At 34.5% G+C, this 22702-nt stretch overlaps 3 protein-coding genes across 3 annotated transcripts; 2 read left to right on the top strand and 1 right to left on the bottom strand.

Annotated features, from left to right (window-relative positions):
* Positions 1-9644: 9644 nt before the first annotated feature.
* Positions 9645-14669, top strand: LOC109809878 (Flavin containing amine oxidoreductase family). The gene is made up of 9 exons (XM_020373292.2): positions 9645-10126; positions 10855-11040; positions 11137-11221; positions 12228-12375; positions 12452-12532; positions 12623-12794; positions 13462-13621; positions 13780-13883; positions 14064-14669. Exons 1-9 carry the CDS (start codon positions 9722-9724, stop codon positions 14361-14363), a joined length of 1641 nt encoding a protein of 546 aa, XP_020228881.1. The 5' UTR covers positions 9645-9721; the 3' UTR covers positions 14364-14669.
* Positions 14670-17381: 2712 nt separating this feature from the next.
* On the top strand, positions 17382-19090 carry LOC109809840 (auxin-responsive protein IAA30). Its single transcript, XM_020373242.3, has 4 exons — positions 17382-17628; positions 18228-18427; positions 18533-18632; positions 18718-19090. Exons 1-4 carry the CDS (start codon positions 17462-17464, stop codon positions 18773-18775), a joined length of 525 nt encoding a protein of 174 aa, XP_020228831.1. The 5' UTR covers positions 17382-17461; the 3' UTR covers positions 18776-19090.
* A 1494-nt stretch (positions 19091-20584) lies between these two features.
* On the bottom strand, positions 20585-22484 carry LOC109809149 (Chitinase family protein). The gene is made up of 2 exons (XM_020372385.3): positions 21959-22484; positions 20585-21078 (listed from the first exon to the last, which is right to left on the bottom strand). The coding sequence occupies exons 1-2, from the start codon at positions 22420-22422 to the stop codon at positions 20712-20714; spliced, it is 831 nt and encodes a 276-aa protein (XP_020227974.1). The 5' UTR covers positions 22423-22484; the 3' UTR covers positions 20585-20711.
* Positions 22485-22702: the final 218 nt, after the last annotated feature.

The raw sequence follows: 22702 nt of genomic DNA, 5'->3' as shown, positions 1-22702 counted from the left end.
GTCCGGCTGGGCGAGTATAAATAACTCGAAGAACTCGTGATTGTCGGCAATAGTCCGGTTGGGCGAGTATAAATAACTCGATTGATAAAACTCATGATTGTCGGCAAAAGTCCGGCTGGGCGAGTATAAATAACTCGAGGAACTCGTGATTGTCGGCAATAGTCCGGCTAGGCGAGTATAAATAACTCGATTGATAAAACTCGTGATTGTCGGAAAAAGTCCGGCTGGGCAAGTATAAATAACTCGAAGAACTCGTGATTATCGGCAAAAGTCCGGCTGGGCGAGTATAAATAACTCGAAGAACTCGTGATTGTCGGCAATAGTCCGGCTGGGCGAGTATAAATAACTCGATTGATAAAACTCGTGATTGTCGGCAAAAGTCCGGCTGGGCGAGTATAAATAACTCGAAGAACTCGTGATTGTCGGCAATAGTCCGGCTGGGCGAGTATAAATAACTCGATTGATAAAACTCGTGATTGTCGGCAATAGTCCGGCTGGGCGAGTATAAATAACTCAAAGAACTCGTGATTGTCGGCAATAGTCTGGCTGGGCGAGTATAAATAACTCGATTGATAAAACTCGTGATTGTCGGCAAAAGTCCGGCTGGGCGAGTATAAATTACTCGAAGAACTCGTGATTGTCGGCAAAAGTCCGGCTGGGCGAGTATAAATAACTCGAAGAACTCGTGATTGTCGGCAATAGTCCGGCTCGGCGAGTATAAATAACTCGATTGATAAAACTCGTGATTGTCGGCAAAAGTCCGGCTGGGCGAGTATAAATAACTCGAAGAACTCGTGATTGTCGGCAAAAGTCCGGCTGGGCAAGTATAAATAACTCGAAGAACTCGTGATTTTCGGCAATAGTCCGGCTGGGCGAGTATAAATAACTCGATTGATAAAACTCGTGATTGTCGGCAAAAGTCCGGCTGGGCGAGTATAAATAACTCGAAGAACTCGTGATTGTCGGCAATAGTCCTGCTGGGCGAGTATAAATAACTCGATTGATAAAACTCGTGATTGTCGGCAAAAGTCCGGTTGGTAGAGTATAAATAACTCGAAGAACTCGTGATTGTCGGCAATAGTCCGGTTGGGCGAGTATAAATAACTCGATTGATAAAACTCGTGATTGTCGGCAAAAGTCCGGCTGGGCGAGTATAAATAACTCGAAGAACTCGTGATTGTCGGCAAAAGTCCGGTTGGGCGAGTATAAATAACTCGATTGATAAAACTCGTGATTGTCGGCAAAAGTCCGGCTGGGCGAGTACAAATAACTCGAAGAACTCGTGATTGTCGGCAAAAGTCCGGCTGGGCGAGTATAAATAACTCGAAGAACTCCTGATTTTCGGCAATTGTCCGGCTAGGCGAGTATAAATAACTCAAAGAACTCGTGATTGTCGGCAATAGTCCGGATGGGCGAGTATAAATAACTCGATTGATAAAACTCGTGATTGTCGGTAATAATCCGGCTGGGCGAGTATAAATAACTCGATTGATAAAACTCGTGATTGTCGGCAAAAGTCCGGCTGGGAGAGTATAAATAACTCGAAGAACTCGTGATTGTCGGCAATAGTCCGGCTGGGTGAGTATAAATAACTCGATTGATAAAACTCGTGATTGTCGGCAAAAGTCCGGCTAAGCGAGTATAAATAACTCGAAGAACTCGTGATTGTCGGTAAAAGTTCGGCTGGGCGATTATAAATAACTCGAAGAACTCGTGATTGTCGGCAATAGTCCGGCTGGGCGAGTATAAATAACTCGATTGATAAAACTCGTGATTATCGGCAAAAGTCCGGCTGGGCGAGTATAAATAACTCAAAGAACTCGTGATTGTCGGCAATAGTCCGGCTGGGCGAGTATAAATAACTCGATTGATAAAACTCGTGATTGTCGGCAATAGTCCAGATGGGCGAGTATAAATAACTCGAAGACATAGATTACGATACAAGCAATTCTTTAACTTAGCACATTTTATTCACCCGTGTTAATCAGAATTTTGACGATTCCAGACACACAAGTCGGAGCTTGGACGACCCGTGCATATAATTGCAGCTCAATGTTGATCTGACAGTTCTATTCCATTATTTGAATTCTGCTAGTTCATTTTAAATTTAAAGAAAGGTTCACTTATTGTTTTTGAGTCGGCGTTGGGCCGATTGTATGGTTAAATTTCGCTTGAACTTGGAAAAATTTTCATTCACTATTTTGAGTCGGCGTTTGGCCGATTGCATGGTTAAATTTCGCTTGAGCTTAGAGAAGTTTTCATTCATTATTTTGAGTCGGCATTGGGCCGATTGCATGGCCAAATATTTGGACGACTAGATGATTTGATATTCATATTAACTTAGAAAATTTTTTTGGCATATTTTCCTAGTCGGTATTTGGACGACTAGATGATTTGATATTCATTTTAACTTAGAAAAAATCTTGGCATGTTTCCCTAGTCGGTATTTGGACGACTGGATGATTTGATATTCAGGTTAACTTAGACAAAATTTTGGCATGTTCCCTAGTCGGTATTTGGACGACTAGATGATTTGATATTCATTTTAACTTAGAAAAAATTGTGGCATTTCTGGTCGGTATTCGGCCGACTAGTGACATTGAGATTCAGTTTTTAGACAAATAAAAAATTCCCCGTTCGTTAGGGTCGGAATTAGGACGACACGTTTTGCAACACTACAATTTATATATATAACTTGTAAGAACGAGTATATAAGAACAGCCAACCATGAAGTTATGTGAAAGAAAAAGATACCTCTTTTAGGGCTCCGGAAAACCACGGTCCCACGTGACGACTTGATTCTCGGCGTTCTCCCGACACCTATTCTCGGCCCATGGCCGTGGAGGCTGCACCGTCTAGATCAAAATCCGACTTGATCTTCTGCTCGGACAATACCCGACCAGGTTACCCGGCTACAAGCCTTCTCGCCTTACAGGTTCAAGGCTGGAAGGCAAGTGTACCGTCCAGGCCGAAATCTGACTTGACCTTCTGCTCAGACAATACCCGACCAGGCCGCCCGGTTACAAGCCTTCTCGCCTTACAGGCTCAAGGCTGGAAGGCAAGTGTACTGTCCAGGTTAAAATCCGATTAGGTTTTCTTCTCGGGTATTTCCCGACTATCGTATCAGGCCACAAGCCCTTTCGCCTTCCCGGCTCAGGGCTGGAAGGCAAGTGTGTCATCCAGGTCGAGATCCGACCTGCACCTCTATTCGGCAGTGGGGCGACCATGCCTACTCGGCACTAACTCGACCAAGGGCTCAGCATAGACCTAGTCGGTCATGACTCGACTCGACCTGGGGGACTCGATTCCTCTTGCCTAAAAGGACTAAGGAGACTACTCGGCATTAACCCGACTGGGTCCCCTGCGCGGACCCAGTCGGTAAGAACCCGACTAGACTTATCCCCTTTAACCTCGCGCCATCAAGATAAGAACGGTTAGGGAAATCCCTTTATTCTCGGGGCCCAAGAGGCCCATGAACGACGTACCATAAAACCCAAAACCCTAGAGTTGAGAAAGGAGATTACACTTTTGAATGCTCTGGCTGTGAGGCTTGACCTAGGAAAAAACCCTAGTGCACCCCGTGGCCGGAACACCAACCAAACAAGAAAAATTTATAAAAATCCATAAAAATATAGAGGAAGACAAGGGGAGTGAGTGCGGGAAAGATAGAGTGGGAAAGTATGAAAGAGAAATAAAAGGAGAGAAAGAGAAATAAAAGGAGAGAAAGGGGGAGAGACAATAACAGAGGGAGAATAAGAGTGAGAGAGAAAGACAAATACAAGGAGAGAAAAATTTTCTATTTTAAAAAAGGATATTGTGGTTTTTTATATACATAAAACTTTTTCCCTAACTTGAAAAGGTTGAATTTTTACCCCCATGGGGATATTTTTGTGTATAAGTAAGATAAAAATGGTTCTCAAAAGATTATATTTTTGAAAATCATTTTTCTAGAATAGTTATCAAACATGGGAAATTAAGATTTGTGACTTTAGATTACCAAGAAAGTAAAAACTTTTCACATACCAACCAAACAAGAAAAATTTATAAAAATCCATAAAAATATAGAGGAAGACAAGGGGAGTGAGTGCGGGAGAGATAGAGTGGGAAAGTGTGAAAGAGAAATAAAAGGAGAGAAGGAGAAATAAAAGGAGAGAAAGGGGGAGAGACAACAACAGAGGGAGAATAAGAGTGAGAGAGAAAGACAAATACAAGGAGAGAAAAATTTTGTATTTTAAAAAAGGATATTGTGGTTTTTTATATACATAAAACTTTTTTCCTAACTTGAAAAGGTTGAATTTTTACCCCCATGGGGATATTTTTGTGTATAAGTAAGATAAAAATGGTTCTCAAAAGATTATATTTTTGAAAATCATTTTTCTAGAATAGTTATCAAACATGGGAAATTAAGATTTGTGACTTTAGATTACCAAGAAAGTAAAAACTTTTCGCATACCAACCAAACAAGAAAAATTTATAAAAATCCATAAAAATATAGAGGAAGACAAGGGGAGTGAGTGCGGGAGAGATAGAGTGGGAAAGTGTGAAAGAGAAATAAAAGGAGAGAAGGAGAAATAAAAGGAGAGAAAGGGGGAGAGACAACAACAGAGGGAGAATAAGAGTGAGAAAGAAAGACAAATACAAGGAGAGAAAAATTTTCTATTTTAAAAAAGGATATTGTGGTTTTTTATATACATAAAACTTTTTCCCTAACTTGAAAAAGTTGAATTTTTACCCCCATGGGAATATTTTCGCGTACAAGTAAGATAAAAATAGTTCTCAAAAAATTATATTTTTGAAAATCATTTTTCTAGAATAGTTATCAAACATGGAAAATTAAGATTTGTGACTTTAGCTTACCAAGAAAGTAAAAACTTTTCGCATACCAACCAAACAAGAAAAATCTATAAAAATCCATCATTCTCCCCCTCCCCCCCCAACCAAACACTATGTTAATTATTTTTTCCATTTACTTGAATTTATGTAATAAAGTATCAAATAACTTTCAAACTTTATAAAAATTTGTAAACTTGATTTATTCAATAAATTTTTTTAATATAATAGTTGAGTTGTTGAAATAGAATATATATTATTTGTTATTAAATAAAATAACTTTATCAAGAGTTGATCTTGAAGTGACTTAATCACCACCCTATATATATTTGTGAAGCATAAGAATGACGTTTTTTATGTGAAAATGAGAAATATTGATTACAACCATTACATCATATTAAATACCTTTTAATGACTTATTAAACACATTACTTATGCACTCCAATTTTGGATTAAAATTTGATTTTCCTTTTTTCGTGATCTTCCAATTTTTTGCTTCCTCGTTGAAATTCAATTTTTGATCAATCAAATGTCTAAATAGTGATGAATGATGATTTCAAATATCGCACGCATACACATACACACGTGCACGTATGCACACTCACATGTACACAACACACACATACACAAAAATACATGTGGTGTTTATTGTACCTTATCCACACATGTGAAGTCTTTAAATATTTTTTAGTTTAAGGTTACAGGTTGACAAGTTATTGTTGGGCTTTTGACAAACATACCAAGTCTGCTATAGTATAAATTGAAGTACAAGTATCATATTCGTAGAAATTTGAAAGATATTTTGTAATTTCTATTATCCTAGTTAAAACTTGTAAAAGAAAGATGGACAACTGAACATAAACATTGTTTTTCATTTCAACTTTAAAATAGTAAGCAACAAGTAATCAAATGCAAATGTAAATTTGAAAAAATGAAAGTGGGATTAATTGTTAGGATTGAATTTCATCTATCTCACTCCTCTACTATTCTAAGAGTATCTACATATGATTTCTATCATTTTGTGATATTGAATTCTTAAGTTCATTGCAAATTAATTTTTTGTCTTTGAAAATTCTAAGGATCCAAAATTAATAATCAATTCCTTAGTTACCAAATTAGAGTCCTTACATTAAGTTCAAAAAAAATTAATCAACTAAAAACCTTAAATTTATTCCTAACATTTATAATCATTAGGTGACTTGATTCAAATCAGGTTTAGAAAACATTTTTCGATCAAAGTCTAAATCTCAAATCAAAAGAGTGATCAATTCACCCTAAGCATTAATAATAGAATCTAATTACTAACCCTGAATAAAAATGGTATCATATATAAATCAAAAGGATTACAAAAGATTTTGATAGTTTACATTCAACCCCAACAAGGAAGAATATTGGTTACTCAAGGTGGTGAGAATAATCTCCATGTACAATGAAAGCATAGAAAGAAAAGTTGAACCCAAAATCTTCTGTCCCTAGAGTCTTGAAGCTTCCTCCTTCCTTTTGTTCTTCGTTCTTTCCCCATTTCTCCTTAGATAATCCTCATTTTTTTTCTCACTATTCATTTTTCAATGTCCAAAAAAATAGAATAGAGTGTCCTATAAGTGAGAAATTCACTCAACACTTTTGAAACGATTAAGCGGATTTATGAAGTCTTCATGGTGAAGAGAATTCCATCTACTAAGTCCTTTTTGGTCTACTAAGTCTTCTTTGGTTCCAAATTTTTTTGTTATTTTGAGCCAAATCCACTCAACCCTTTGTGAATAGTTGAGCGATTTTCCTATTGTAGGACTCCCATGCTCTTTGGCTTGAATCCACTCAACCCTTTTGGTTAAGCTAAGTCAAATTTGGATAGAGACTCTTTTACTAATTTCCTCTAATTCGCTAAGCACATCCCAAACGCTTGAGCGAATTCATAACTTTTAGAGGTCTTGAGACTTGATCAAATCTGTAAGAAAAATAAGGGTTCATAAGTTTAAAATCTATCAAATCTTCACAAACTAACCAATTTACACACCTTTTTGATTCTTACAATATTTTAGGCGTTAAAAATAAGTTTTTCTTTTAAACCTCTTTAGTTAAGTGTCAAAAAGGTTATGTTTTATGGGTAACATGAACATTTATCAGTTATGAGCCTTTTTAGACTCTAAAGTGGTTTTATGTATTTGATCAGATACTAGGAAACTCAAGCTTAATATCATGTGTTCTTAGTTAAGTACATTGGTTTTACTGTAGCTTAGGGTCTTGACCACTTTAGTCACTAACTTGGTTGAATGATCCATATACTATTACTAATGCTCTTAAAGCACTTGACAATAAATTCAAATGTTGAGATGAATGGAGAAATATACAAAAGCAATATATATATATATAGGGTAATGCTAATATACTCCCACCTATTTTTTAGTGGGAGTATGTTAGCAACCTACACCAATTTTTTAGGACAAAAAAACCACTCATTTATTTTGATTTGGTTAATTCGTACAAAGGATATTATAGTAATTTAATTTAATTTTAAATGAAAAAAAATATTTTCTCTTTCTTATTAATTTCTCTAAATAATTTCTCTCTCTTATTAAATTTCTTCTTCTCTTTCTTATTAAATTCTTTCTCTAACTTATTTATCTCTCTCCTATTAAATTATTTCTTTAACTCGTTTCCCTCTCATCTCTCATGATGTCTCCCTCCTCTCTCTCTGAACAAATAAAAATTAATTAATAAAAAAAATAAATGAATTGGAGAATGAAATTAATAAGAGAGAGAAAATATTTTTATTTTCATTTAAAATTAAATTAAATTATTATAATATCTTTTGTACGAATTAACCAAATCAAAATAAATGAGTGGTTTTTTTGTCCTAAAAAATCGGTGTAGGTTGCTAACATACTCCACTAAAAAATAGGTGAGAGTACATTAGCATTCCCCATATATATATATATATATAATAACTTTCAAATTTTTGGAGACCAAAAGTGATAGATATACTACCATTCCCATTGATTATTATCATTACCAACACAAACATCACTAATAGTTGTTATTGTTATCTCTAATGTACTACTCACTAGCTATTATGACTATTATTGTTGTAATTAATTCCTACCAACTACCATAATCTTTAACACCATTAAACATTACATTTGTCATCACTATTATTATTGTTATCATTAACCATTCATAATTATTACTACTTTTATGACCACGTACATTCACCATTGTTTTTATCACTATTAATATCATTATTGTTGGTTGTTATTATTTCTAATATGTTAATTATTATGATGACCTCCACCGTTTATTATATATACTCACATTCCTTTTTGTCAATTTTTACAACTTCTTACCATTGTTATCATGGTCGATCATTTATTATCCATTGCCCTACCAAACAAACTTAAATTATCATTAAAACTTAAAAACAAGTTTTACTTTTTGAAATTTAAGGATAAAAAAATAAAATTGACAATCATATAAAACAAATCTCAATTATTTTTACTAATATCATGAAAAACTTATTATTTTTGTTTTCAATTATTTTTACTAATATCATAAAAAACTTATTATGAGTACACAAGAAAAGTTACAATTATTTTTTTTGTTTGAAACTAAGTAAAATAAAAATAAATAAATAAATAAATTAGTGCACAAGTCTCATGTCCAAACTCAAATGTAAAAAGCAGGAATGAGAATCGCATAAATGTGAAAAGAAAAAAACATTTCTATCAATTTTTTTTCACACATATACACACATATATACGAAGAGTTATAATAATAACGGTGTAACTTTTACTAAATATTATACTGCTCAATAACTTTATATTAAATGTGAATTTTGTAAATCCAATCATTAGATTGAAAGTTCTTTACGTTTAGATCATATATACAAATTTTATATTAATTCAAGATGATTTGATACTTCATTATTATAAAACAAAATTGACGTAATATATACATTTTAAAATATATTAAAATATGAATATTTTGATTACTTTCAAGTTGTTGTTCAATTTTAACAAAATTTGATATAAACATATAAAGTAATATAAACTTTCAATCTAATGGTTGGATTTACAAAATTCCCATTTAATATAAAGTTATTGAACGGTGTAGTATTTAGTAAAAGTTACACCAATGTTATTATAACCCTCTTCTATATATATATATATATATATATATATATATATATATATATATATATATATATATATATATATATATATATATAGAGGTTATAAGTACACCTGTATAAATTTTATTAAGTGTTACACTGCTCAATAACTTTATATTAAATATGAATTTTGTAAATCTAACCGTTGGATTGGAAGCTTAATAACTTTATATTAAATGATGTGAACTTTCAATCTAACGGTTGGATTTACAAAATTCACATTTAATATAAAGTTATTGAGCGGTGTAACACTTAGTAAAAGTTACATCGGTTTTATTATAACCCCATCTATAACTCATATATATATATATATATATATATATATATATATATATATAAGAATATTATTTTTATTTTTTATACAACTTAATAAGAGAAAATAAAAAAAATAATTCATTACTCTATCACTAAAGTTAAGAAAAAAAAATAATTTTCAACTCTCATCAGTCTTAATTAAGATTGAAGTTTAATGTTCACTTTAACCATCGTTTATTTTTTTAATTACACTTTACAAAAGTGGAATTTAGTATTTATTAGAAAATAATGTAATCTAAAATTCTAGAATACTTTTGGGGCAGTGTGTTGTGTTTTTACTGTAACCAAGCAAGTTATCCTACGTGGTTAATTTAGCAGTGCACAATTTTTTCTTGTCTATAGCGGTGTTGAAAAGATAACAAAGAGGGCCGTTACTTCCTCCTCTTCCTTCTTTTCCACTCTTCACCCGCCATGGCTACCGTCTTCAGCGACATCCTATTCCCTCCGAACCAAACCCTTCTCCGCCCCTCCCTCCATTCTCCGACCTCTTTATTCTCCTCCTCGCCCACTCGAAAATTCCCTCGCACGCGCCCTAATCCTGTTCTCCGCTGCTCCATCACCAAGGAATCCGCCGTATCTCCGCCCAAAGCCAGAGACGCCGCCCGCGTCGACTGCGTGGTCGTCGGCGGAGGCATCAGCGGCCTCTGCATCGCCCAGGCCCTCTCCACCAAACACGCCAGTACCTCCGCCAATGTTGTCGTGACGGAGGCCCGAGACCGCGTCGGCGGCAACATCACCACTCTGGAGAGGGATGGATACCTTTGGGAAGAAGGCCCCAACAGTTTTCAGCCTTCTGATCCAATGCTCACCATGGTGGTATGTAATGTTCCCTTTCGCTTAATTTCTTAAAATTTGGGTTTGGACGGAACTCGAAGCTGGCTCGTGGGATAAGAGTTGCCTTGTAATTAGGGTCTGTTTGGATGAATTTTTCCATAAGCACTTCTGGGAGAAAACAATAGGAAGAAAATTCGGAAATAGCTTTTCCACAAGCTTATTTAGCTGATGAGATTTTGGAAAAGTTATTAGGAGAGTGATTCTACAAATTAACTTCAATGTGTTAACTAATTTTAGCTTATGCATGCGTAGGCTCTATTTGGATAGACTTCTCCGGAAATACTTCTTGCATAGCAAAATAGGAAGTAAAAATGAAATAAATTTCTCGCTAAAGCTAAAATTAGTCTATGTATAAGCTAATTTGTAGAAACTCTCTCTTATTGGTTTCTAGATTTTAACTCATGCATAGGCTAAAAGAGTAGCTTATTTTGGTTTATCTTCCTATTTTTTTCTCCAAAAAGTGCCAAATAGGCTCGATGCATGCATAAGCTAATTTTAACTTTTGCATTACGGAGAAGGTTTTGTTTTTGTCACTTTTGCTTTTTATTTTTTTTCTCTTAGAAGTGTTTCTTGAGAAGTTTATCCAAACATACAGTATTATATACTTTTTGGTCATATTACTGGTCCTTGTGGGATGTCCAACATAATTTACAATTCAAAGTCTCTGGGTGAATTGTTGGTAATGTGATTTTGGTTGTTGAATTTGGCAGGTGGACAGTGGTTTAAAGGATGAGCTTGTTTTGGGGGATCCTAATGCGCCTCGGTTCGTGTTGTGGAATGGGAAGTTGAGGCCTGTGCCTGGGAAGCCAACTGATTTGCCTTTCTTTGACTTGATGAGCCTTGGTGGGAAGATCAGGGCGGGCTTTGGTGCACTTGGAATTCGGCCTCCTCCTCCAGTGTGTGCTCTTTCCCTTCTTTAGTTATGTTTGTGTAAAATGCAACTGTTCTTAATTTGGTTTTCTCATGTAATGCAATGTTGACAAAGGTGACAGGGGCATGAGGAATCGGTGGAAGAGTTTGTTCGTCGGAACCTTGGTGATGAGGTTTTTGAACGATTGATAGAGCCTTTTTGTTCAGGTGAGAGCATTGACTTGTTTTCTCTCTTTTTTGTTAGTTTTGTTAACCTTTTAATCAACCTTCTATTTTTTATGTACCGGTTTGGACTCATGATATTTAGTTTTTGTCCATTAAAGTGTGTTCCATCATGATGACTGACTAATGGCTCAATAGCATAAGAAGTTTATGGACTCCTGAAAGAACGTTACAGATTCATTCTCTAACCCGTCTGTTGAAAACTGTGATAGAAAAATTGCTTATGGGGAAATTTTTTCTTTAGTTATGGTTATATTTCCATGTTCATAATGGCACTTGAAATATAACTGGCCGCTTTTTGGGGCTGTTATTTTGTATCTTTCTGATTATTCTGTAGTAATGTAATAATTTAATAGATCATGTAAAACTGAACTGAATAAATGATCTTCCTGTTTGGGACTTGGGATTTTGTTGGGGCGATGGGAAGGGGAATGACTTGTCAAGAAGCAAGTCACGTGATGTTTTTGACATATTAAAAAACTTAAAAACTCGATTTATCACATTATCAAGTAATATCATCAAAAGCACCATTTCTTTCTTTCTTTTTATTTCTTTTTTCTTTTGTTTGAATAAATTAATAAGATTTTCTATAAGTTAAAATTAAATTATGCATAAGTTAGAAACAAGTTTTTGAAGAAGCTAATATGAAAGTTTCTACAAATTAGCTTAACTATAAACTAACTTTAACATATGGAGAAGCTAATTTCATTTTTCCTTTCTATTTTCTTCTCTTATAAGTGTTTTTAGGGATGTGTATCCAAACAGACTTCAAATGTTATTGAAGTATGTGTACAGATAGATGATTGGTCAAGCACTTACTGTGAATGTTATTTAAGTTAGCTGCAATGTCCCGGAAAAGACTTGAGTGTGTCCTATACTATACTTCCTCCTAATTAGTGATGAGCTCTTCATCTTGCTTTTCTCTTCCTTACAAGTTTTCTACTGGTTTTGGTGAAAACCCTATTGCTTACCTGAATTTTATTATACACAGGGGTCTATGCAGGCGATCCTTCAAAGTTAAGTATGAAAGCAGCATTTGGGAAAGTTTGGAGGCTGGAACAAAATGGTGGTAGCATTATTGGTGGAACTTTCAAAGCAATACAAGAGAGAAATGCAACTTCAAAACCGCCTCGAGATCCGTAATAATATGCTTGCTCTGGAGTTTCTGGATTTTTGCGATAATTTATAGTGTCACTAATTCAATTAATCATGTAGGCGTCTGCCAAAACCAAAGGGTCAGACTGTTGGATCTTTCCGGAAGGGACTTACCATGTTGCCAGATGCAATTTCTGCAAGGTACTAAATGTTGCCTTATACCAACGTTCTATTTTATTTACTCTTATTCTCCAGATTGATGATCCTAGCAAATTGTGATCGTGTGGACAGATTAGGCAACAAAGTAAAGTTATCTTGGAAGCTTTCAAGTATTAGTAAACTGGATAGTGGAGAGTACAATTTGACATACGAAACACCAGAAGGAGTGGTTTCTTTGCAGTGCAAAACTGTTGTCCTGACCATTCCTTCACATGTTGCTAGTACATTGCTACGTCCCTTGTCCGTAAGTTTCTCCCTGAAATGGGGATTATATAAAATATTCTTGTGAATTAATGACTATTTTATCTGTGGAATCTTTGAACTTGGGCCATATGATCTGTTGGATTTGTGTGGGTGTGAAAGCAGACATGTTTTGATCCATAATTGCAGATCTTTAATTTTCTTTGCCTGCATGCCTTTGGCTCTTTGCATGTTTAAGTGTGTTGTGAGTGGCCCTTGCATCTCACCCACAATCGCAGATAATGCAAAACACAATTAAGCCAAAATATGCTTTTTACAGGCCTCAATTTTCATTGCAGGAGAGTTATCATAGTTTCATAAACTTATATTATCATTTGAAAATTTACAAATATGAGTGATTTTGTGCTTTTTTCATTGATTAACAAATTATCAGTTGGTCAACCATAGACATTTTTCAGAATCAAGCTAGAGCACTTACATTGTTCAGGATCAAACAAGAGCATAGGCATTTTTCAGAATCAAACTAGAGCAGGACACGTTCGTAGTGCATGGTTGTGAAATATGTTATTTCCTTGGAGGCTGAATAAACCTGTCTCCTCATGTTGAAGTTCCTTGTATATTTTTGCCTGACTAAATTTAGAAAGCCTTGAAAAAATTATGCCTAACATTCAGGGCCGTTGTTCCTGACAACCTTTTAATATCTCTTGCAGGCTGCTGCTGCAGATGCACTTTCAAAGTTTTATTACCCTCCAGTTGCTGCAGTTTCCATATCCTATCCAAAAGAAGCTCTTAGATCTGAATGCTTAATAGATGGCGAGTTGAAGGGATTTGGTCAATTGCATCCACGTAGCCAAGGAGTGGAAACATTGGGTGAGTATTGATTTTATAAAGCAAAAGTGGAGGCTTTCACCACATTAAGTTCTATTCATTTTTCATTATTATTATCCATGTTTGAACTGGGGACTGTGGAGTGCATTCTAGTGTTTTGACAGGTTTGAATTTGATAAGAACATACTTGTGTCTGACAGGAACTATATACAGCTCATCACTTTTCCCCAACCGAGCACCACCTGGAAGGGTTTTACTCTTGAATTACATTGGAGGGGCTACCAATACTGGAATTTTATCAAAGGTGTGACATTCTTATGAAACGTGAATAGTTAACATAGATGCAAATGGTTGAGCTGTTACATATATCTATACATTATTTCTTTTTGTTATATTGAATCAAGTGTCATTTCCTTCTGTATAATTAGATCTGTTTCTTTTTTTTTTTTTTAATTTCCTCCTAAGTTCTCTTGTTTAATGGCAGACGGACAGTGAGCTTGTTGAAGCAGTTGATCGAGATTTAAGGAAAATCCTTATAAATCCAAATGCCCAGGATCCATTTGTATTGGGGGTGAGACTGTGGCCTCAAGCTATTCCACAATTCTTAGTTGGCCATCTTGATCTCCTAGATGTTGCTAAATCTTCTCTAAAAAATACTGGGTTTGAAGGCCTGTTCCTTGGGGGTAACTATGTGTCTGGTGTTGCCTTGGGACGATGCGTTGAGGGAGCCTATGAGCTAGCAGCTGAAGTAAACGATTTTCTCACGAATAGAGTGTACAAATAGTGGCAGTTCTTGTTTTCCTGAAATGGGTGGGACTTTCATGTTCCATTGACTTGTAGTGACAGTTTCTCAAATTGGTTCCTTAGGTTTTTGGTGGTTTCTATTGCAAATAATGTAAAATCCTGTGTTTTATTCATTATCTACTTCAAGCGTATTTAGCAAGGTAGCTATCACGTTGCCACTCCATTCGTCCCCTCTATGCTAGGGGGGTTGCTAGAGTTTGACTTGTTTCTAAATATGTAAATCCAGGCAATGTTCTATAACAATTGCACGAGTTACATGATTATATATCGTGTCTTTGAATCTGTATATTTTGTGTGGGAAGTAGTTTTCAAGTTCATTTTGAGGTTAAACCATGCGGGAAATCAATTAAAATTGAGATGCCAAGTTGCTTCTATTCTTGCCCCAAGGGTAATGAATGATAATTTGCTGATATTGAAGTGATTGAGATGAACAAGATGTATGGTTGAATCTGGAGTTCATTTAGTAGTTATACAGTTGTTAGGTGTCAAATTTAGTGAAGCCGCTTACTAGAATAAAAAAGCTTTAAATGATAACTGCGACATTGAATTTTGAATAGGAAGGGTAAGGAAGCTTATTATTGGGGAGCAAAATGGTTGAGTTCAGTGTCTGTATATGCTAGGCAACTTAGGGTTGGATTCTTGAGGCAAATAATAGTGATAGAAAATAAGAAACTAAAAGAGGTGAAGCCCCACTACTAGTGTTGGACTATTCGACCTAGCGTGGGGACATTCTTACATGGGAGATGTCAAAAGTTATACTAGAAAGTTTGACCAATGAATGAAACTCATAATTTGTAAGGGATGGACAATGATGACGGAGAAGCTAAGCAATGCAAAACAAGATGGTAGAAGAAGGGGAACGACAAGGAAATTGGGCGATTTGGTCTTCACATCTGAAGACACATCTACGATGGCTATTTAAGAAAAAGCGGATTGGGTTACACCTTGCTTTTCTAATTCAACACAAATACTATTTTGGAGACCAAATGACAGATTGATGGCTAATCGAAGCAACCTTATGGTTGGGATGGTGGGGAACATTTTACTTTTTTCCTTTTTCACTCCTTTGAACATGCTGTCAAATATTCCTCTTTAGCTAGCATTTGCCATATCTTTAGATCCAAGTAATTATGGTCTTGTTCCCTCTTCAATTCGTTGCTAATTGTGAGCATTAAAGCAAATTCAACATGAGATCGGTTGCGTTATCCACGTGAGAGAGAATATGAGAACCGTGAGTCATGCAGAAACGAAGAATATGATGACTATGATAGTGTCTTTTTCTTTCTCTTTTTGGTTCATTTGCCTTGTGAAGAGACATGGTTAGACATATGCACTCTATTCATTACTTTTCTTTTTTACGTTTCAAAATAATTGTCACGGTTAGACACAAAAATTAAGAAAGTAATTACATATTAATACAAGCTTATTTGATCATACTATCTTCGCATACTATTAATAATTTGTTTGATTTCATATTTGTGATGCGACTTTTCACATTTATAAATAAGTTAGTAGTTATAGCCTTTATGTTTATTTTAATAAATTGATGTGGTTTATCATGTTTGTAACGTGTCATTCTTGGTTTTGTCATAAGGTACCATTTAATTATACTTCTGTTATATATAAATAAAAAAAATTATAATATGAATATGTTTCAATAGTTTTTAAACAACTTGTTAAAAAGAGAAATTAAAGAACATGTCGCCATTAAAAATATTTTAATGTTATCATATTTTGCTTAGTGTATATACCAAAAAAAAAAAAGTAATGTTGAAAAAGGATCGAGAATTAATATTTATTTTTATTTTTTAAAGCAACAAATAATTTAAATAAACTAAAAGTTAATACTAATAATTATTTTGAATTGAAGGGCTAATAAAAAAAATACACTTTTTTTAAAGTGTGTTTCCAATTCCAACACGTGTTTGATATTGAACAGAACTTATATTTCTTTCCTCTTTTTTGCCTATGTTATCAAATCGAGTTGATTGCCAGTCCCCAAGACCCGATCTCGTGTATCATCATTTTGCCATTTTTAAATGTCAATAATATATTCAAACTTGTCACGTACTTCACGAAGCGATCATATATATATATAGATAACCTTTTATTCTTTCTTTCTTTCTTTATTTATCATCATAAAATTGCTTTTGATATTGATTAGCGTGAAAACTAGTCATGCATAATAAAAAGCAAAATGAAACCACATCAGAAAGAAATAAATGCACACGACAACTCTGCACAGATGAAATAAAATGGTGGTAAACTTTGTCTCGTGCAGTTAATTCTTGAAAAGGAATGAGGGAACACTTGTAGAAATTATGTTCTCATATATTAAATGGTACGGTTTCTTAATATTCATACACCAGTATGTTTTCCTTGGTACGTAGCAGTATTTGTAGCCTCACTTGCACCAATGCCTTAATACATTTGTCTCTGCAACCAACATCCCTCACGAGCAACACGATGATTATATCCATTGAACATCAATAACGTGGATAGTACGTGTTTATACAATGTTTCATATATCAACATTAGTGTCCTCTTGTCCACCTGAATTTTTATCCCACGAATTGTCCAATATCTAGGTTCATACCATCCTCCTCAAAAGTACAGACTCGGTGTATTACAGACCACACGCTTTGTCTAACTACTGTCTCTATTGTAATTGCCAACACCATCTTCAAATAGCCACTAATTGAAGTGTTCAATTTTAATCATAAAAATCTTGAACTCAATTTTGTTTGCACTTGCACGACCAACGTGTGATTTCATTAATATTAAGTATTAACCAATCTGAATATGTGAAGCCTGAATTATTTAATAGAAAACATGTTGACATAGTATAAATACTATGTTGATTTTTACTAATTGACACGTGTAGTTGTCGGCTACCATGACAACATTTTAGGTCTACCAATTGCATGGGAGGAAGAAAAAGAGGAGAGGTGGCGCAGCAGCTTAAAAAGTCTCCTTCATAACACTGCTCATGTTCTCTCTTTCCTTCTTTCTTTATTTAAGGCCTTTAAGGTGGCGGCTTCATGTGTAATCCAAGCAAACTAACTAGTTCCTTCCACAATGGGCAAAGCCTCTAGTTCTTCATCCTCATCTATCAACAGCTGCAAAAACCCTTCTAATTCAACTTCTTCCTCTCTCTCACACCAAAATAGTGGAGACCTTCGCACAGATCTTAGGCTTGGACTCAGCATTTCTGCCACTCAACATGTTGGCTCTTCTAGTTCAGGGTTAGTATACATGCAAAACATGATTTGTCATCATGAACCTTAAAAATATACATTATTTTTATACATAGTAGTGATATCAAGGTTTTAAAAAATGGTCTAAAACAACGATTTTGGCAACATGTCAAGGTTTTCGAGGTTTCTGATCGGAAAATTTTATGGGATTTTTGTGACAGCAATTGCAACTGCATCAGTCAAACTGGTGTAAACTGCAATTTCGGCCACATGCCAAAGGTTTTTGGGGTCTCTGTGACCACAGAAGTTTTTGGGATCCATGTGGTTGCAATTGTGGTTGCATCGACCAAATGGTGTGCAACTGTAATTTCAGCCATATGTCAAAGATTTTTAGAGTATCTGATCACAATGGTGATTGTTGCATCGACCAAGCGGTGTACAATTGCAATTTCAGTTGCATGTCAAAATTTTTAGGGTCTCAATGACCACAATTGTGGGTACATCCACCACATTTGTATAAGTGATTCCTTGCAATGTCATGGAATGCGGCGAAACCGTGATTTCCACCACAATTTAAAACTAGGTTATTTTGTATATGGCTTAAATTGTTCACCCCATCACGTGTTTGTGTCTTTCTCATTTATTAGGGGGCACTGGCAACCGGTGCAGCCACATCTAAGTTGTTCACAAGTTACTGAGGTGAATGATTGCAGTGATTATACCAGCTTCTTTGTGAAGGTCTACATGGAAGGCATTCCAATTGGTAGAAAACTCAACTTGTTAGCTCATGATGGCTACCACGAGTTAGTAAAGGCCCTTGAACAAATGTTTGACACCACCATTCTGTGTAAAGTCTAATGCTATATACTCTCATAGTTATATTTGCTTTGTGTAGCATCTTTGTTTCCTCGTTAGTAAAGTAGTAACAAGGGAATGTGGCTGTTTTGAACAGGGGGGACTGAGATGGATGGAGTGCAACCAGAGAGATGCCATGTTCTAACTTATGAAGATGGAGAAGGAGATTTGATTATGGTTGGGGATGTGCCTTGGGAGTAAGTTATTTACTCTTGATTTCTCTTAAAAACACATTCTCTTTCAGTTTTAAGCATTAATGTACTTTCTTTTTTGGTCATTTAGAATGTTCTTATCATCTGTAAAGAGGTTGAAGATCACAAGGGTCGAGGCATTCGGGTGATAGATGCATACATATGACAACTTCAAGTTTAGTCCTATAGAGTGGGACACAATATTAGTGATTATTACTGATCATCAAAGTAATAATCTTAGAATATGTTTGGATAATGGTATGGCATGAGATGAGATCATGAGAGCTAGCAAATCGAAGGAAAAAAAGGGAAGGAAAGGGGAAAAAATAAGGGGTTAAATGATGTTTTTGCCCCTTTATTTGGATATGGATATATTTAAAACTTTTCAAATCTTCTAAAGTTAGGAGATTTTGAAACAAAAGTGCATGAAATGTCATATAAGGATTACATTTTTTTTTTCTTTCTTTCCATCCTTTTGCTCACTCACGCCTCTAATGGCTTAACTTTTCTAGTTTCTAGAAGTCAACTTTTAGCTTCTCTCATTGCCGACATAATTTCTCCAATTGTTAAGACCCAGTTCCTCCGCATTCTCACAAAGAAAATAAAGAAACCAAAGGAAAATTGCACAAAAATATATGAGGACAAGAAACCAAGGTGTGAAAGAGGTGTTGTGCGAGGAATAAGGAGCATTAAAGGGACAGACATAATAGAATGTCGAGCGCAATAAAGTAATTTTATACGACACATAGTTTGATTTGATTTTGATTAGTATATATACACTTGTTCAGATTCAAATTTCAATCACATAAATGTTGATTTTATTAGTCTATACGTACATAGTTCCACCGGAATAAAAATCAGATCTAGACATGTCTTCAATTTAAATTTCGAAAATTAGTTTGAATGCATGTCAAATAATTTAATAAATTCTACAAAGACACTTACAGAATATGTAGGCACAATTCTCTCAATCAGACAAAGACCCGTGTAGATTGGTGGTAGACAAGCTCCAACCTTTGCCCACAGTGGCTTCGGTTGACCCAAATTATATATTCTAACATTTAAATGTTGCTGGCCCAGCAAATTGTCAAGCACAAAACAAATAGAAAGGTAAACTCTTAAGCAAAATAAGATTAAAAAAAGAAATAAAATTAAAAAAATGACTGAATAAAACCTTGAACATTTTTTTTAATTTTAAAACATGACCACAAGAGAGTACCACGGAAGCCAACATGGATTGATGTAAGTAGTAAAGATTTGGACCGAACTTTCACCTTTTCTATGACTAAGGGTTACACCACTTTTTCCATTTAGTAGGCAACTCTTTCCGCTAAGATCCTCTGATGCTTAAGAGTTAGTTGAATAGTTTCAATTAATTGTTTCAATATGTCATTGGCAGTTTAGTAATATTGAAAGTTTCTCCTCATTTTATCAAATAAATTTTTTTTTTAAAAAAGGACGACATACACACTATTATCTTATTTGATTAAATATGACATCTTTTATGTGATAAGTTCTTATCAAGGTTTTATAAAATGCTCCGAGACTATAATTTTTGTCTGGCTGTCAATGTTTTTGAGGTGTTCATTACACCACCATGGTCGCATTTTATCTATAAAATTTCTCACGATATTAAGGAATGTGACAAAATCACAGTTTAAAACCTTTGGTTATAATATATTCCTCAAATTTCTCTGTTAGAATTCTCATAATAAGAATTTGCCTACTATTTGTTTTTCACTGCGAAACCCATTTTTCTTATGCTTCTTTTGTATAAGATTATAAGAATCATCTCAGATAAAGTGGAATAGACTTTTTGAAATGACACCATCTCTGTAGTTTCACATGTTAAGCTATGTTTTTTTTTGTCATCTTGTGGGTTTCTTTTGACAATAGCTCTAGTAATCACGAGCTAGATTCTTCACAAAAGTTTGTATTCATCAACTTCTAGAAACAAATTACCAACGAAAAATGCCACGAACTAGGTATATGATTTCAGTACATTATTATTGTCGAACCTTTGTCACAGAAAATAAAATAAAAGAAAAGAAAAAAAATACACTGGAAAAGAAATTAAGAAACAGTTTAGAAGGAATTCTGATATGCACAATCCAAGTTAGAACCTGTATCTACGTTAAACAAGGTAGCATATCTTTTAAAGTATCCAATCCGGTCATTCACCCTTGAATCATTAGGAATTCCACATTCAAGTCCACCATTGATTATGTTTGTGACTAGGCCATACCCCGCAGTTCGATTAGCTGCTATGTCAGCTTGTGTTGGCACATATTTTCCAATCATCACATTGTGGCAAGAGGGTTTTGGCTTTTGCTCTGTCATCCAAAACCAGAGAGCTGTTTTGAATGCAATCAATGAATTGTTTGACACCACATCCGGGTTTCTTAATCCATCAAATCCCAAGGCCTTCCCTGCTGGCCCATAGTTGTAGTTCCTGCACAAAATTTGATTTCAATTCATCAATAAGCCAATTGCATAAACAACAAATATTAGTCATAAGTTAACAACTAATAATCATAATAGTATCTAGAATTTAATTTGCACCATTTACAACTTTCATCTAATAATAATAGTTCTTTATATATAGAGAAACTGTTGAGTATAATTAGCTTATAAAATAGTTAAAAACTTGTAAGTTAGAGTTTAAAATATTAAAATTTATTAGAATAAAAAATGTTTGATAATATTAACAGATAAGTTAGTTAATAAATTAATAAATATAAAATTATATATTTCGTTGTTTTAAGTAAAATGAGATTTCAAAAAAGTAAAGATTTAATTATCTTTATAGTGTCATAAACTTTATCTTTCAATTTCTTTAATTAAAAATGTTCTATTTTAGTCCTTTTTTATGCAATTTTTGTTTTATTTTATTTGAGTTCCCATATTTTATTACTATAAAAACAAAAATATAAAGTTTATAAAATTATAGAAACTATAAAAAAAACCAAAAAATATGTATATGGAGACTAAGATAAAATATTCTTAATTATATAAATTAAAAGATAACATTCACGAAAGTATAGGAAAAAAAATAATGAAGATAAAAATGATAAAAAAAGTTAATAATTTGTAAGATAGTTTATTTTCAAAGAATTTATAAAGTAAGTTAAAAGTTAATCTTGCCTATGAAATAAATTTATTTTCTTTAAATACCTTGTCTAGTAATAAAATTGTGATTTTTTTGTGATAGTTACTTTGAAAATCAAGTCTAATGTGATTTTTAATTGATTAACAAAGTAAAAAAAATCTTTACAGAAAAATATATGAAATTTAAAGTGATAAGTAACAATAAAAGTGGATAATGTTGATACCATGAAAGTTGAATTGGACCTCTGCCTTTGTAAGTTTTCCCTGGATAACAAGGCCATTCTTTGTTGGAGGAATCACAGTAGTCACTTTGAGGACTAACTTCTTCCTTGAAACACAATCCCCAAGCATAGGGTCCATCAGGTGCAGTAGCCCACCCACCTGTAGTTTCATGCGAAATTTGAGCAAGAAATGCAGCAATCTCACGCTTCCGAGTGCTTAAACTACCACTGCTACCAAACCCCGGGAAGCGTTTCGACGCCGTGATGAAGGACTCGTAGGTGTAGAAGTTTTTGGCGGGGCATGCAGAGTCATCTTTGTGCAGGAAAATGGAATCAAAAAGCTCTTCGCTAACGAGATGAGAGATGGGTGTGGGGGGCACTGAGCTACGAGCTTCAGTAACCAAAGACGTGGAGTGAAGAAGAATAGCGAAGACGAATAGCAAGCTAGACAAGAATGAGAATGCCATTTGCTAAACAAAAGGGTAGAATTCGATGAGTAAGAACAAGACGGGATAAGAATTTATTTATAGATGCTAGCTATCTCAAGTGGAAAATGTCAGAACACAGAGTTGAATTTGGCATATTAAAACACGGTGGAGGCTTGGAGGGTCAAAGGTTAAGGTTTCTTTTAATGAGATGCTACGTATACAATGCATTTTCTGTTGTGGAGTGTTGACGTATTCTGAATGGTTGACGAAGCATTGGTTGAGTTTAGGGGAATTGTCGACATAAGCCACATGGCAACTT

This window comes from Cajanus cajan, chromosome 7, assembly GCF_000230855.2.
Source record: "Cajanus cajan strain Asha chromosome 7, NIPB_CcT2T_4, whole genome shotgun sequence".
Classification (NCBI taxonomy): domain Eukaryota; kingdom Viridiplantae; phylum Streptophyta; class Magnoliopsida; order Fabales; family Fabaceae; genus Cajanus; species Cajanus cajan.
Note: the sequence above shows the minus strand (reverse complement) of the source record. Positions and strands in the feature narration are given on the sequence as shown.

Coding starts and splice junctions, on each gene's coding strand:
- LOC109809878 (XM_020373292.2), top strand. CDS start 9,722: ATGGCTACCGTCTTCAGCGACATCCTATTCCCTCCGAACCAAACCCTT. Junction 10,127..10,854: donor ATCCAATGCTCACCATGGTG/GTATGTAATGTT, acceptor TGAATTTGGCAG/GTGGACAGTGGTTTAAAGGA. Junction 11,222..12,227: donor GATAGAGCCTTTTTGTTCAG/GTGAGAGCATTG, acceptor TATTATACACAG/GGGTCTATGCAGGCGATCCT.
- LOC109809840 (XM_020373242.3), top strand. CDS start 17,462: ATGGGCAAAGCCTCTAGTTCTTCATCCTCATCTATCAACAGCTGCAAA. Junction 17,629..18,227: donor GTTGGCTCTTCTAGTTCAGG/GTTAGTATACAT, acceptor CTCATTTATTAG/GGGGCACTGGCAACCGGTGC. Junction 18,428..18,532: donor GTTTGACACCACCATTCTGT/GTAAAGTCTAAT, acceptor TGTTTTGAACAG/GGGGGACTGAGATGGATGGA.
- LOC109809149 (XM_020372385.3), bottom strand. CDS start 22,422: ATGGCATTCTCATTCTTGTCTAGCTTGCTATTCGTCTTCGCTATTCTT. Junction 21,079..21,958: donor GGTCCAATTCAACTTTCATG/GTATCAACATTA, acceptor AATTTTGTGCAG/GAACTACAACTATGGGCCAG.